This window comes from Prionailurus viverrinus, chromosome B1 (genome assembly GCF_022837055.1).
Source record: "Prionailurus viverrinus isolate Anna chromosome B1, UM_Priviv_1.0, whole genome shotgun sequence".
In the NCBI taxonomy this organism is placed as follows: Eukaryota; Metazoa; Chordata; class Mammalia; order Carnivora; family Felidae; genus Prionailurus; species Prionailurus viverrinus.
Genome location: NC_062564.1, coordinates 115,401,347 through 115,415,913, shown reverse-complemented (window position 1 = coordinate 115,415,913; position 14,567 = coordinate 115,401,347). Strand labels below are relative to the sequence as shown.

Here is a 14,567-nt window from a genome sequence, read left to right as displayed (position 1 = left end):
TTTCATGCTCTTTCATGAACAATACTAAATATTACATGTCCCAAGAGGGTTTAAATGAGCCTCTCCCTCTCCTATTATGAGCAACTTTGCTGGCCAAGGGTCCATTTCTCTGTTTCAGTTTCCCAAGGCAACTTAAACACATTTCTGGCTCTCCTGACCACTGAAGAATTGACACTGTAGCAAAGGAGAGATTCTAAAAACCTTCACCACAGGGATGAGTGTCTCCCCACATCTTCACTAAAGCACGGCTGCTGATCTAACAGATCCCAGTCACCGGCTCACTGGTGAGCTGCAACAGACACCCGCTGGGTTGCTGCCTAGCCCCCTTCTTGATTATCCCAACTCCAATACCCCCCACAGTGAGAGCAGTGTGCCCCGATGGCGAATTTGTACGGTGTGACCGTTCCCTCTGGCCACAGCGGATTGTGGACCGAGGAAGGAGTCTGACCCATGCTGGGCTGACTGGAGTCCCTTCTCTGGAATTTGAATCCTCATCTCTTTGGGAGACTGACACTGTCACAATGTGTCAGCTCGGGAGCTCTGGATACATGATCAAAGAACTGAGAAAGTCGATCTACAGAAGGGAGAAGAGAGCAGTTTTCAGGGGCACATGTAAGAGCAGGAAAAGGCCATCTTCCAGTCCTCTCTCTGGGTCATTTGCACTGTTGTCTTTGGCTTCCACAAGATGCCACTGCATCCTTCAAATGCACTTCCCCGTTCTCCTTATGCCAACATGGGCTGTCTCTTCTTGCCATCAAAGGCCCCCACGCTATGAGTCAGCATACAGCGTCCTGAAGAATGGTCAGAATTTGAAAACCTGCACTCCGCACAGCATTTAGTGTGGCCACACAGTGTCATTATGCAGCCATCTCTCTCTCCAGGACAATGTGACCATGCCTGCCCTTCCAGCCAGACGTCTGGATTTTCCTTACTGAATGTTCTTACTAAGAGACATTATAGTTAAGTGTCATTGCCTTGGGAATTCTTTACAGGTTTCTACTAATCTGTGACAAGTTCAGCAGGAATTTGAGGACAAACATAAGAGGAAGGAAGACACGAGTAGGCCACCGCCTCAGACAGGAACATGTCTAGGGAAGGTGCCATGTGGGAGTGTCTCCGGGCCATCAAAATCTCCATTTCCTAGGAAAGCAACCTGCTGACCCAGACAAGACCAATGCCACACCAGCGGCTGCCTGGCAAAATGTCAGGCAGGAAGTCCCCCACTAGGTGAGGCTTCCTCTTTTTTTTGTAATTTATTTTTTTAATTTTTTGTTTATTGATTATGAGAGAGAGAACATGAGCACATGCATGCAAGCGGGAGAGGGGTAGAGAGAAAGAGGGAATCTCAAGCAGGCTTTGCACTGTCAGCACAGAGCCTGACATAGGGCTCGATCCCATGAACTGTGAGATCATGACCTGAGATGAAGTCAAGAGTCAGACACTCAACCAACTTAGCTGCCCAGGCGCCCGGTCAAAGGGCTGCAGCAGGGGTGCTTTGGGAGCGTGAGCAGGGTGCCCGCTGCAGGCTGCACGGCCAGGCCCTGCCCCCATGCCGTGTCCCGCGATGGGGGGGCCGGTCTCCCTGATCCGACAGCCACCTGCCGCCAGGCTTCAGGCTCCCTTCCCAAGAGCCCCAAACCCTCACACATCTCCTGCTTGTTGAGTGACACTTCAAAGTATTTGACCATAGTGTCTAAGCATGAGACAAAAAGATGAAGAGTGGAAAGCAGGATGTTATTTTTTCCTCTTTCCCATTTTCAAAACGTTAATTTTTACTTGGAGACTCTGAACAAGCCTGAAGGTTTTTGTTTCTGATTTTATTATTTTGTAAGAGCCTGGTTTTGCTTTCTAACTGGCCATGTCAACCAGAAGCAAAGAGCCAGAGGCTTGCTGATACCTAATGACTCCATCTGCTCTCAAGGCACTCAGAGTGAAGATGAGGCACCAGTGGCAAGCTCGCAGGGTGGGCATCAAAGCCTGTACAAAACACCGTTGTCCGTGAGACCCCTGGGCACAGATGGCTCCCTGACTCCAAGAGGGCACGGCTTCGGAAAGACCCTCAGTCCCACGGCCGGTCCCGGAAGTGTCTCCAGCCCCATGCTGCAGTGCTGTCAGGAGGCTGCGTGAGCACCAGGGCCCCGGGCCCCCAGCCCTTAGTTAATAAACAGCCCATCAGGCTCCCGAGCATCACCCTCAAATGGAAAGCTAGAGATGTAAAGCTAAGCACTGTGCAATTAACTACTGCATTCTATACTGTACTAGAAATTACCTCTCCCACACACCTCTTGGCCCCAGGGAAACAAAGCCTCAAGTAAAAAACACATTTTAATCTCAGGTTAGCAAGTATACAAGGTAGAGATTACACCAATATCCAAAACCTTAAGTTTTTGTGAGTATGTCTGTATGTGGGTATCTGTGTGTATCTCTCTGTGTTTAAAAAGGTGTTGTTTTAAAGATAGTTTGTTCTTTTAAACTAGCTCTTTGATGTTATATAGTCAAAAGGAGTATGTTGAGATATCATAAAAATCTTTTCAATCTATGTAATTTTAAGATAATGGGATTTTTTCATTTGTTAAAGTAAATATTAATAAGCCAATTTGTAAAGGTATGTTTTTACATTAGTAAACTTGGAGTGATCATTCTCTCCAGCTTTTCAAAAATTTTAATTCTTCTGTAACTCCCATGAATCTCGATTAAGTAAGGAAGGAAGGGAAGTTCAGTATTTGATGACAATCTCTGACTTCTGACAAACTCTCGAGATGTTACATATTCCAAATAAACTTGGACCAAAACACTGGAAATTCCCAGCAACTTGATCACTGTTCTATCAATTCCCCTCATGGCTACACAGCTCAAGGGTTACTTACTCCAGAAAGGCTTCCTTGATCTCACTCCGATGTAGACACTTCTTGTTCTTATTTTAACACAATGTATCCATCTCCTTTATAGCACAGAATGTATTGCTTTATAATTCCTATTTATTTTTATGTCTTTATCTTCTGAAACTAACAGCCCCTCCGGGAGGGGACAGAGTCCACGTGGCAAATACCCCACTGCTTAGTGCCGTTTCTGACTTGCAGTGGTCCTCACTGGGTGTTTGCAGAACGAATGAAGAAATGACTGGCATTTACAACAGTGGCCTAGAGCTGGACACAGCAGAACGTGTGCAGGCTCATTCCCCGAGGCCCTGGACTTCCAGCATTCCTACAAGTGACAAGTTCGTCCTAAAAGCTCAGGATGAATTTGGCTTTTTTGGAAGACCACACAGCTTGGGAATCACCTCTACCCTGGAAGAAAGTCTTTCGTGCAGCCCGTTTCTAATTATCCTAAAAGTCACTGCAAAGTGTTGAGACCAGTCAATGCTCATTCGTTTCAACTGATTTCACCAGAGTGAATACGTGTACAAAGCGTGCAAATGGAAACACACGGGAAGATGGGGACACAACTGGTATACAGGGAACTGTTAAAAGGCCAGTTATGTTGGGCTGCAGGAGACAGCTGCAATGGTATTTCGCACCAAAAACATGAAAGCAGTAAATGAAACGTCTATCTTTCAAGGAGCAGAAATACAAATTTTCAGAGGGCTTTTTTGTTCCCTGAGGAAAGATTTTCCTTATTAAGTGGGGATATTTTCCCTACAGTTCGTTGTCCTATGCTAGTTCAGAGGCAAGAGAGTTCTCTCGCCTTTGTGCTCCATGCATGGTCATCTGAGCTCAAAGATGTAATTTAACAGGACTTTTCTTTTAGGAGGCCAAGAGAGGGTTAAGTTCCACTGCGTACCTAAGAGAAATAAATGCTCTCAAAATACATCTTCACATTGGAGTCACGATATCTTCCCCTCCTGGGTGCTGGGTTCCATTAAGCTCCACCTCACTGGAGAGGAGATCAGGAGGGATTTAGCTAATACTCAGCAACTTCCCTCCAAACTGAAACCAGTTGCCCGAGATTTCACGCCCCGTCGTTGGCAGGATCAGCTCTAATCAAACAGTTTATCTGTCACTGGCTTGTTTCTAAGGTGAAGCCAGCACTAGTGTGGATGCAGTGTGGCCAACAAGGGGCTCACACCAGTGGAGAACCAGATTCCCTAACCAAAGGCGGTCACGCTGGGTGGAGAAGGGGAGGCTGGAGACGATCTACACAGGAACTGAAAAATAGCCACGCTGTCTACATGTCATTTTCAAGACCGTACAGGTGCTTTAGTAAGTTCTGTGGAACCACTCCCAGAACGGGGACTACAAACCTGTAAACATAAAGGAGACTTGAGTCTCTTCAGCAACACTGGGAGGCAGTGCAGACCACAGAAGAGCAAAGCAGACAAGGAAGTAGGGCCACGGACACAGGGTGTCTCAGAGGCCTAAGGACCCAGCACTTTCACTGGAGTGGGGAACCGGAGGTCTACTGGCTTTAAAGGACCTGCCCCAGGCCACACAGCTCAGGAAGGGGCTTCTCTCAGAGCCTGGGTGGCCTCGTTCTCAGTCTAAGTGCTTTCCACAGCACAATGCTCAGTTCCCCGGGTCGTTTCTCAGCCACTGCTCTGGTTTTCAAGGATAGCAGCTCGTTATCGGTATCACCTTCTCAGAAGGGCCTTCGTGAGCATCACACCCAAAGCAGAACCCCGCCCAAGTCAGTCCCTGTTTTATTTTTATTACTGCACTCCTATTTTTCTGTTTACTTTTTTTTTTTTTAATTTTTTTTTTTCAACGTTTGTTTATTTTTTGGGACAGAGAGAGACAGAGCATGAACGGGGGAGGGGCAGAGAGAGAGGGAGACACAGAATCGGAAACAGGCTCCAGGCTCTGAGCCATCAGCCCAGAGCCTGACGCGGGGCTCGAACTCCCGGACCGCGAGATCGTGACCTGGCTGAAGTCGGACGCCCAACCGACTGCGCCACCCAGGCGCCTCCGGTTTGCTTTTTAATAACCACCCTCAGCAATGTGAGCACTACAAAAGCAGGGACTTTCTCTGCCTCACTCAACACTACTTTCAGGTCACGGGACGCTATCTGGCATTAGTTAGGGGCTCAGTAAGTGCTCGACGTTGACTAAACAAGTCAACTACTACCCTTACAGGAGCTTCTGAATTTCCAAAACAAAGGGGAAGAGTGGACAGCACGGATACCACCATTCCTGATTTCCTGAAATCCTTATGAATGCAAATCAGAGCTCCTCTCTGCTCTACAATTCTTATCAAATGACTGCCAGTACTGCCTTCAGAAGGAGGACAGTGTGGAGGACAGTGACTTCAAAGGCTGTGGGACTGGCCCAGCAACAAGAGAAACACTGGGGACTCTGATTAAGTGAAGGAAACCACCAACTGCAGCAGCTGCTGAGAAGTGGGGTTGGGGGGGGGGGTAGGGGTAGGGGGCACTTTGCTTTTTTTTCTGGGCTAGAGTAGAAAGGACACTTTAACTTTTAGAAAAAATACGGAAGTGACCGGAAAGCACAATGATAGCTATGACATTAAAAAAGGATGTGCGAGATAAATTGTAGGACTCAAATATACTCCACCTAATCTAGTCTAAAATACTATATACCGTGTTAATCGTTAAGGACACAGAACCAAACTATGAAGTATAGACACATATTTTTTGCATGATTTGTAACAGAAATGGCATTAAAGATTGTGGTGCAAACAGAAGATGGAGTGAATCAATGAATGTCAGTCCTCAGCACACTGCACTTGTGAGGGTTTTTCCATTAAGAAGCAGAGCATAGAAAGGCTGCTGTCCGTACCTAAGGGTTAGTGATTAAAAGGACAACGTTCTTTAAAAAGAAAAAAAAAAGAATGCAAAAATAAAGTACAAAAGCATGTGTATGTGCTTGCAACCAGAATACCTTTACTACGACACAGGGCCTGCGACTGTCCTCTCTGTGCTCTTAATGACCAAGCCGGGAGGCCAGCTCAGAAGAGGTTCCTCCATGAACAGCCATTAAGTGGAAGTAAACATGGACATCGTCTGTGATACTGGTTTTTGGGTCCCTTGGTTGGTCCTCTATATGAAGGGTAGATCCTCTTTTCAATCAGGGAAAAGGCTGCCACTCAGTATTTAGAAGCATTTTGATATCATTAAACTATAATGATGGCATTGGAAGAACCTGGGGAATCTGAATAAAGATCATGAAAGTTTCACAGAGGAGAGGGCAACTGAGGTAGGTCTCAGTGAGGGGTAGAGGGAAGAAGGAAGGCATATATGATAAACAACCACAGGCCCTAGGTGCTCCTCCCGTTGTACAGTTGAAAAGAAAGACTGAAAAGCTGAAGTAGATTGCCCCGGCAAACAGCTGGCTGAAAATTTCTATTTGGCATCAAAATGTCTGTAACTTTCTTTGGGAAAGCCCACTGAAATTTCAGCACCAAAGTTAAGTTCTACAAGATGAAGCAGGGGGTCATCTGGTTCTAGCCAAGAACCAAATCTCTGCATGCTAACGCTCTCTCGTGAGAAACACTGCACACGTATCCCTTGCGTGGCAGGGGAAAACAGGCTTTCCAAGCACAGGGACAGCATGTGCAGTGCCTGCAGTGTATGTGGGGAACTGCTAATAATCTCGTTTGAACTGAGCACAGGACTCATAAGGGCTAGGTTGCAGATGAGCAAGAGGGACCGCAGGGAAAACCCAGGACGGGGCAGAGTAAATGGATCCGCGCTGAGTGGTTTGCACTTTGTCAAACAAAAAGCACTGACCATTTTTTAAGTTGGGAAGTGATACAATCAATTCGTGTTTTGGCAACCCCCCCCCCCCCCCCCCCCCCGGGAGCAACACGGAAGATCAACTGGCAGAAAGGAAGCCTGGAGGTGGGAAGATTTCTGCAAAGGCTATTCTAATAATCCAGACGGCAGGCTTGAGAACCTCAGCGAGGACTGCAGCCATGATGAGTTAAGAGGGAAGATTCAACACAGGCCAAAAATATCTGTAGGACCTGGGTGTGGGCTGCTGGAGAGGCAGCAGAATCAAACGTAGCTCCTCTGGGAAGAGCTGTCACTGGGAAAGAGGTCAATGCGCTACGAATTCAAAGGTCAGCTAAATTTTAAGGTTTACAAAGCCAGGTTCCCACCAGGGCTGGTGGCTCAATCGATCAAAAATATGGTCACTACAGTAAAAAGACAAAAACAAATCGACAACTAAACATTACCTATAAATACTTGACCAGGATCTAGCAATGGTTACCAACAGAGAAAAGAGCCTGAGAGCAGAATAGAGTTAATCGAGTCCCCACCCAGATTTTTAAATAACAGGGGGGGAAAAAAAATACATAAAGTCCCTCCTTCTCACTAAAAACAGATATATTACTTTTAAGTATCTATATATCATCTCAACTGAGAAGTCTCTACGGAGCAAAACCTTCCAGGTCCTGTGCCAGAACGGGTCTGGGTGCCCCACGTGCCACCCAGGGCTTTTCAGAGTAAGAGGGCGTTTTGCTTGCTGGTTCTGTGGTTTCTTAGAGCAGGCAGATTCGCCACTGGTGGTCAGTGCAGAATGGTGAAGAGTTAGGGGAAGGGGAAGAAAGATTAGAGGGGCAGAAGGGGAAGGAAGAAAGAGAGAAATGCATACCATATTGCAAAAACATAGCCGGTATAAAAACCATCAGATTTTTTTTTAAGCGCTAATTTGATTTTGGTGGGGTTTCCTCTTTAAAGGAGCAGAGTTGAATGCATCAGTACGAGCAAGGAGATTCACAAGCAAGTGCCTCTGTTTATAACTAACGTCAGCAGTAGGACCAGAGAGTCGTTCTTACCATGTTTCAGATGTAGGCAGCTGTCATTCTGGGACCTGTACCTGCAGAAAATTGTGTCTTTAACAAATTTTTACTGAAGAGGTTTTTGTACATTCCAAATACGTAGTAGCTACAACATCAGGTGGGCTCGTTTGCTTTACTTTCTATGGTTCTTATACCAGCCATTTTTATTTGTGCAGTACAAGTAGTGGCCTTACTTTTAATGAAAGAAAAAGGGGAAATAAATAGGACCTCACTCACTGATGCCTTGAATGAATGTCCGGGAAAGATAAACCCTGCTGTCATCATGTTTTCTACTTTCAGAAAACCCAAACCACAGAAAAGGTAGCATATGATAAAATCAGGATAAAAAACTGTTATTGTAAGGAGTTGTGCAAATGGAAACACAGCAGAAGTGCTACGGAGGGTATAGACAATAAAAGCAAACACAAGACCAAACACCAACAGGATTCCAGGTGACAGGGTTTGGGGAAGGAATGTGTAGACGTACCTTCACGCACTCACATTGAAAAGAAAGGTCTTTTAAACATCTTTAAAGCATTTCAGGAAGGAAAGCAGAGTTTAAAACATCAGAGGTTACAGCTGCAGAACAAAAGCAGTGTGTCGGAGATGCCGACTACTTTCAAAGGTATTTGTCAGAAGCAGAGAATTGACTAGAAAGTCACATTGTGCCTACCTGATGTCGACTCCTGGAGTTTCTCTCTCTTCCTCTTCTTTTTCTTACCCTGGAAGAAGCCAGGCACATGGTCATGTTACACACTGGACTATGAACACATGGACGAACGGGATACAAACGTACAAAAGGCAAGAAGTCAACCAAGAAGGGTGCCCCATTCTCTCCCTTTCCCATCTACACCTAGACACACAGACCGAGAGAACGAGAGAAAACAAATCGTCACCTCTTTGTGACCTTTGTCCCTACAGCTTCTTATTGAGTATCCGTACTGACAGTGGAAGTGGTTTCCCAAAGCCACGCCAGGCTGAGGAGGTCCTAGGGCCGTGGCACCAGATACCCGTTCAAAGAAAGCCCACTTAAGGAGGCAGCCTATCACTGACCACCACGCTGGGAACCCACTTCCGGCAGTTCATGATCAATCTTCCTTCCGGTGAATTCTACCATGTAATTAAAAGTACATGACATTAGCTGAGGACCTCTTGTCCCCATGGCACAGGTATGACATGATCAAGGATAGTGGCAGCAAGGTAAGATAGAACCTGAGAAAATGGAAGGTAATTTCAAAGGCTGAATTTCTGGCAATCAAGGACCTTGTTTCCTAAAACAGACACGAAAACGTGCAATCTTAAATACATTTGCAAAATCACCTTCACAGATTTACAATTTTAAGTTCCATTTATACAGGTCTACTCTTGTTTTTCTTCATGATTTCCCCTAAAACATCATTGTAATAGGTAGGGCAGAGACACAGTATCTGTTTGATTTACGTGAACAGTAAATGGCCAACCTGGATTAGGATAGTACTTTCAAATAACTTTAACAGAACACATATCTCATCCAATATCTCTATCTTATGGCTGCCGTAATAATCACATGAACAAGGAACAAAACGTAAAACTCTTAAGATTACACTGAACATACTATGTGTCTATATTTTTATGCATCTCAGGATAATTTTTCTTCGTGTCACATGACCTTGACCACTGAGGCTTTAGAGCTTAGTAAGGCTGACTCACACTGTCCTCACAAAGAGCAGATATTAGCGACCCTGGAAAATGGCGTATCGGAAATAATGGAGTTCTCATTAACATTATTATTAAAGTACTCTGGGAGAAGGGGAGCAGACAGAGGGAGAGTATGCTTCTCACGGGCTTCCCTGGTCTTCATTTCAAACGGCGTTACTGTGGTTTTCAGAAGATGCTATGACGTTGCTTCATGTGTCAGGAACTTCCTCCTCCCTTTCTCCTCCTAGCTCCCATTTGCCCTTTAACATCATCTCAACTGCCAGCTCTTCCAGGAAGCTTCTCGGCTCCACCCCACCTCCCTGTCCCATCCGCCCCTCCCCTCCCCCCTCCGGCAGACCTCACCTCCTCCCAATGCCATAACTGGCTGTGTCCCTGAGCCCCCCTCCAGATGGCCCCTGGCTCCAGATCACAACCTGAGTGTGTCAGCCTCCTCTGCAGCCCTGTGTATGTCCAGCATGTGTGACTGTGGCCTGAGGTGGAGGACTGCCAATGCTTTGTGAAATAGCCTCTACTGTAGTCTAGGTATAAACCAGTGTTATGAGAGAACCAACATTTTATGGTAGACAAAAAGACCGGAGTAGTTTGGATGTACTCGTGTCAACTTACACAAAAAAACTCATTTGTGTGCGGTAAATATAAAAATATTTTTCATTAAAATATTTAATTATAGTTAATACTGGGATTATGAAGCATTACATTTAAAAGCTCTAATAATACAAATATCTGACTGAGCTCACCTAAGAAAATATGTGCGCTGCTGATTTATGAAGACTTCAGTTATAAAATCTATGATGCTGTAGAATAGAGCATTTTAATATTAAATAGTTGAGACATAATATTTAATGTGATCTCAGTAAGGATGAGGATGCATTCTGACACTAACCGCTACGATACAAGACATGTATCTTGTTTAGACTCCATTTCTATGTTGTTGTTTTAAGAATAATTAGCTAAAGTGCTATCATTTGATTGACTTCTGTTTGCCTTAGTAATTAATAGGCTTATTGTTATTGTTATAAAAAATGATGTAACAAAGCTGGGTTTTCCCTTCATTCCGGGGGATCCCACAATCAAGTTATGTGAAACAATTTCCTTTAAAAATTGTGCAGGAGAAAATCTTTAAAGGTAAATTCACATTACACTGGATTTCTTCAACACTACTTTCTTCTCATCTCTCCATATGGACAAAAGGAGAGAGAGCGAGAGGGACAGAGTATGTGTGTGTTCATCTCTTTTTAAAGCTTTATCCTTTACCTAAGGGTCAGAAACAGAACCTTCACTCAAAGACATTCAACAAGCAGTGCTAAATGTATACAAATCCACAGCACAGCTCCTCCGTGGGTCACATCTGTCCAGAAAGATGCTAATTACTGCCCAGAAAACAGAAACATGGTTCAGGGGAGAGAACTCTTGCCCTAAAGCAGTCTTCTTAAGGCCCCGGAAAGACTGTGCCAGTCTGCTGCACAGAAGGCAAACTGCACAGATTCGGACAGTCCGGGAGGGCCGGGTAATAACCAGCAGCTTAGTCACTACCTGGCCCTGGACCAATGACTTAACCTGTCCGACCCCTCGATTTCCCTCATCTATGAAGTGCAATAACACTGTTTATCCCCCCGAATTATTATGAGGATTAGAAAACATCACAGAAGACACTTAAGACAGTTCTGGACAATAGGCACACGGCAGTTAGTACAACAACCAGATGGCAGCTCCCGAGGGTCCGATGAGCTGCTGCTTCCAAGTAACAAAGAGCATGGCCCCTCCTTTCTTCGTCATGGTCGCAGCCACCGTTCAAGCCCCACATCCCCACCAGCAGTGACTTTTTTCAGAGCACGTTGCAGGAAATAAATGTGTTCCCTAAGTCTTGGTGTCCCATTTTATGGGACGTATGACCTCAGACATGCAGCCAACAGGACCATCGCCCCCAAGACATGCAGCCAACAGGACCATCACACGTTAAATTAGATATCGATTAACGGCTTCACCTTCACTCTTTTTAGAAGGGACAATTCCTAGACCGAATATTAAAACTGTCCTAGCTGGCTTTTCTTTTTTTTTTTTAATTTTTTTTTTTTTAACGTTTGTTTATTTTTGAGAGAGAGGATAGAGCACAAGCCGGGGAGGGACAGAGACAGAGAGAAAGGGAGACACAGAATCCGAAGCAGGCTCCAGGCTCTGAGCTGTCAGCACAGAGCCCAATATGGGGCTCAAACTCATGAATGATGAGATCATGACCTGAACCAAAGTCAGACGCTTAACCGACTGAGCCACCCAGGCGCCCCCTGGCTGGCTTTTCTAATGCCAGGCTCACATGGAGCACGAAAGTGATCTATAAAATTTTAAATTAGGAGCTTAAATAATCAAAACTGTTCCCTTCCATAAAATATAAAACTGAAATAATATAATTTATAATACACTTTCTCAGTAATAGTCTTTGCTATATCAAGACCACGTTAGTAAATTGTTCAAATTCTAAAGTAATAAAATAAAGTAAGGCCCTATAAATGGGGTATTTTTGGCCAATTAGTATAACTTAAAAAAAAATAATACCTATTCCATCTGAATAAAATACATAATAGATATCAAGGTATGTTAAAGTGAAACAAAACATTTTTTTAATTTTATTCTTGAGACAGCGAGAGAGAAAGAGAGAGAGTGAGCATGAGCAGGGGAGGGGCAGAGAGAGAGGGAGACACAGAACCTGAAGCAGACTCCAGGCTCTGAGCTGTCAGCACAGACACCAACGCAGGGCTTGAACCCGTGAACCGTGAGATCATGACCTGAGCTGAAGTCAGACACTTATGGACTGAGCCACCCAGGCGCACCTCCCCGCCAAAATTTTTTTAATCCAGTTTTGATTAGCCTGTGGCAAAACAGTCACTTGAATATATTCTTTTTAAGAACTGTAAAATAATATCCTTTTGAAAAGAAATTTGACAGTAAGTGTCAAAGAGCCTTTAAAATATATTAACTCAACAATTGCACTACTGTGAATCTATCCTACAGAAATAGCAGCCCTAAACACAGAAAAAAAAACTGTTATGCATGGATACCTTCATTGTAGGATTATTTCTAATCACCAAAAAAAAAAAAAAAAAAAAAAGCAACCTAAATGTCTAAAAAACAGGAAAAAATCGTTGTGATATTCACTCAAAATACTATATAGCCATTAAAATCAATATGTAGAAACACTATGCCATAACAGAAAAATGTTTATTATATATAAGAGCAAGCATGACACAAAAGTGTATGTTATACCCACACGTACTTCTATCCAAGTAAAAAAAAAACATATACGCAGAAAAAATACCTGGAAGATACCGTAACTAGTCATTACTAATGTTGCCTTTACACGAGGAGATTATGGGCTTTTTTAAAAAATCTTTTTCAACATTTAATGGGAAGGCTTTTTTGGATTAAAGTTTTACCTAAAAAAATGTACTATATAACCAAAGAAAACAAATCATGATCGCTCAAAGTTTGCAAATATATCCAGGAAATCTTTATTATAAAGTTCACTAACTTCCAAAAATAGGAAATAGTACCAGCAATACATATACAGCAGTCCCCGCCTGCCTGTAATTTTGCTTTGCATGGTTTCAGTGGCCCCAGTCAACCAGGGTCTGGAAGCAGAAGGTCTTCCTCCAGACATAGCGTCAGAGGGTCAACAGTAGCCCAACACAACATCACAGCCTAAGTCAGTCACCTCGCTTCATCCCATCACACAGGCATGTTGTCATCTCACATCATCACAAGGAGGGTGAGTGCGGTACAAGAAGATTTATTGCTAATCGCTCACTGTGCCTAATTTACAAACGGTATCATAGGTGTGTATGCACAGAAAAAAACGTATCTACAGGGTTCAGTACTATCCGTGGTTTCGGGCATCCACTGGGAGTCTTGAAACGTATCCCTGTGGGTAAGGGGCGATGGGGGGGCTACTGTAGTCTGAAACACATTTCCCTCACAAAAGTGGCCGAAAGAAAGAATGGGTGAGAGGAGAGAGCTGTTGGTAGGATGAAGAAGGAGCTTACATAATTGTCTCTTGCAGACCAGCCTGGATAGAGCTGCATATGTAGCTGTCTTTCCTTCCGTGCTAATTCATAATATTTAGCCTGCTCTTCACGGGAGAGGGCATGCCACTAAAACAAAAAGAAGAAGGGAAAAAAAATTAAATGAAAGTAAAATAGCAACAATATTATATATTTCATGTTTCAAACATTCAAGAATGAAGATAATAAGCACTTAGACTCTGATTTATTTTTAAATGGCAGAAGAGCAAGAGCGGCAGAAATCCACTTGGGAGTCTGGTGGCGAGAGTGAAACTCAAACTTTGCTCTCTCTATCCTGTTCTCCAGTATCACATGAAACACATCAAAGGCAATTAAAGAATCCGAAGTAAAATGATCTGTCACTCACCCTTTCTCGTTTCCAATATAAATTGGAGAGAACTTTCACTGGTGACCTCAACACCCAACTCAGCCCTTTCTCATAGTTTGTACCATATTCTGATATTTGAGACTGAGTACCATGTATTTATGCAAAATGTGATAAGTTCCAGATGTCTTTTCCACCCAGATGCATCATCACCTCACACGGACACTTCCCACTCTGTCATATGAAGAGTCTGAAACCTTCATCCTATGAGCCAGTCTACAAAGCAAGACCTCAAGTCAGTCTGTCTGATTCCCCTCACCCTCTCCTCACACCTGTCGAAATCCCACTGTCTAGAGGGAGCACACGGACAACCCCGTACAACTGCACGTGTACTCCTTACGGCTACGGTTTTAGCTTCCTTCTGATGGGAAGCAAGGAGCGTTGTCCAGGGTTATTCTGCCATCTAGAAGCTGACCCTGTAGTATCTTATTTAAAGAACGTAAGGGCTGATACCCTGCAAACTTTCCATGTCCCTTTTAATAACTGCCATAATTGTGTATCACAGTAAAACAGCTTATGTAGGCAAGGCATCCGTTTGGGAATTTAAGTGGCTTATGTTTGCACACAACTTGCTCCAGGTCCCCTGGCAGGCAGTTTTCAAGTATTTTCCCCACTTCTTCAATGCCAGGATTTACCAGTGAGCCTTCTGGGAGGAACGGCTGGGCACTGGAGGGACCAACTGGCCAGAGGGGATG

General features: G+C 44.2%; 1 protein-coding gene across 5 annotated transcripts in view; it reads right to left on the bottom strand.

The window, feature by feature from the left end:
* The window catches only part of LEF1 (lymphoid enhancer binding factor 1), a 120,794-nt gene that overhangs the window by 6,743 nt on the left and 99,484 nt on the right, over positions 1–14,567 (bottom strand). For 2 of the 5 annotated variants that reach the window (XM_047855225.1, XM_047855227.1), the window contains 3 exons: positions 13,470–13,577; positions 8,411–8,459; positions 7,735–7,775 (listed from right to left, as the gene is read on the bottom strand). In XM_047855225.1, the coding sequence (XP_047711181.1) occupies positions 7,741–7,775; positions 8,411–8,459; positions 13,470–13,577 (192 nt within the window). In that variant the 3' untranslated portion in view covers positions 7,735–7,740. Of the gene's footprint in view, positions 1–7,734; positions 7,776–8,410; positions 8,460–12,247; positions 13,578–14,567 lie in introns of those variants that run through there. The other 3 variants (XM_047855222.1, XM_047855226.1, XM_047855224.1) reach the window with 2 other exon arrangements.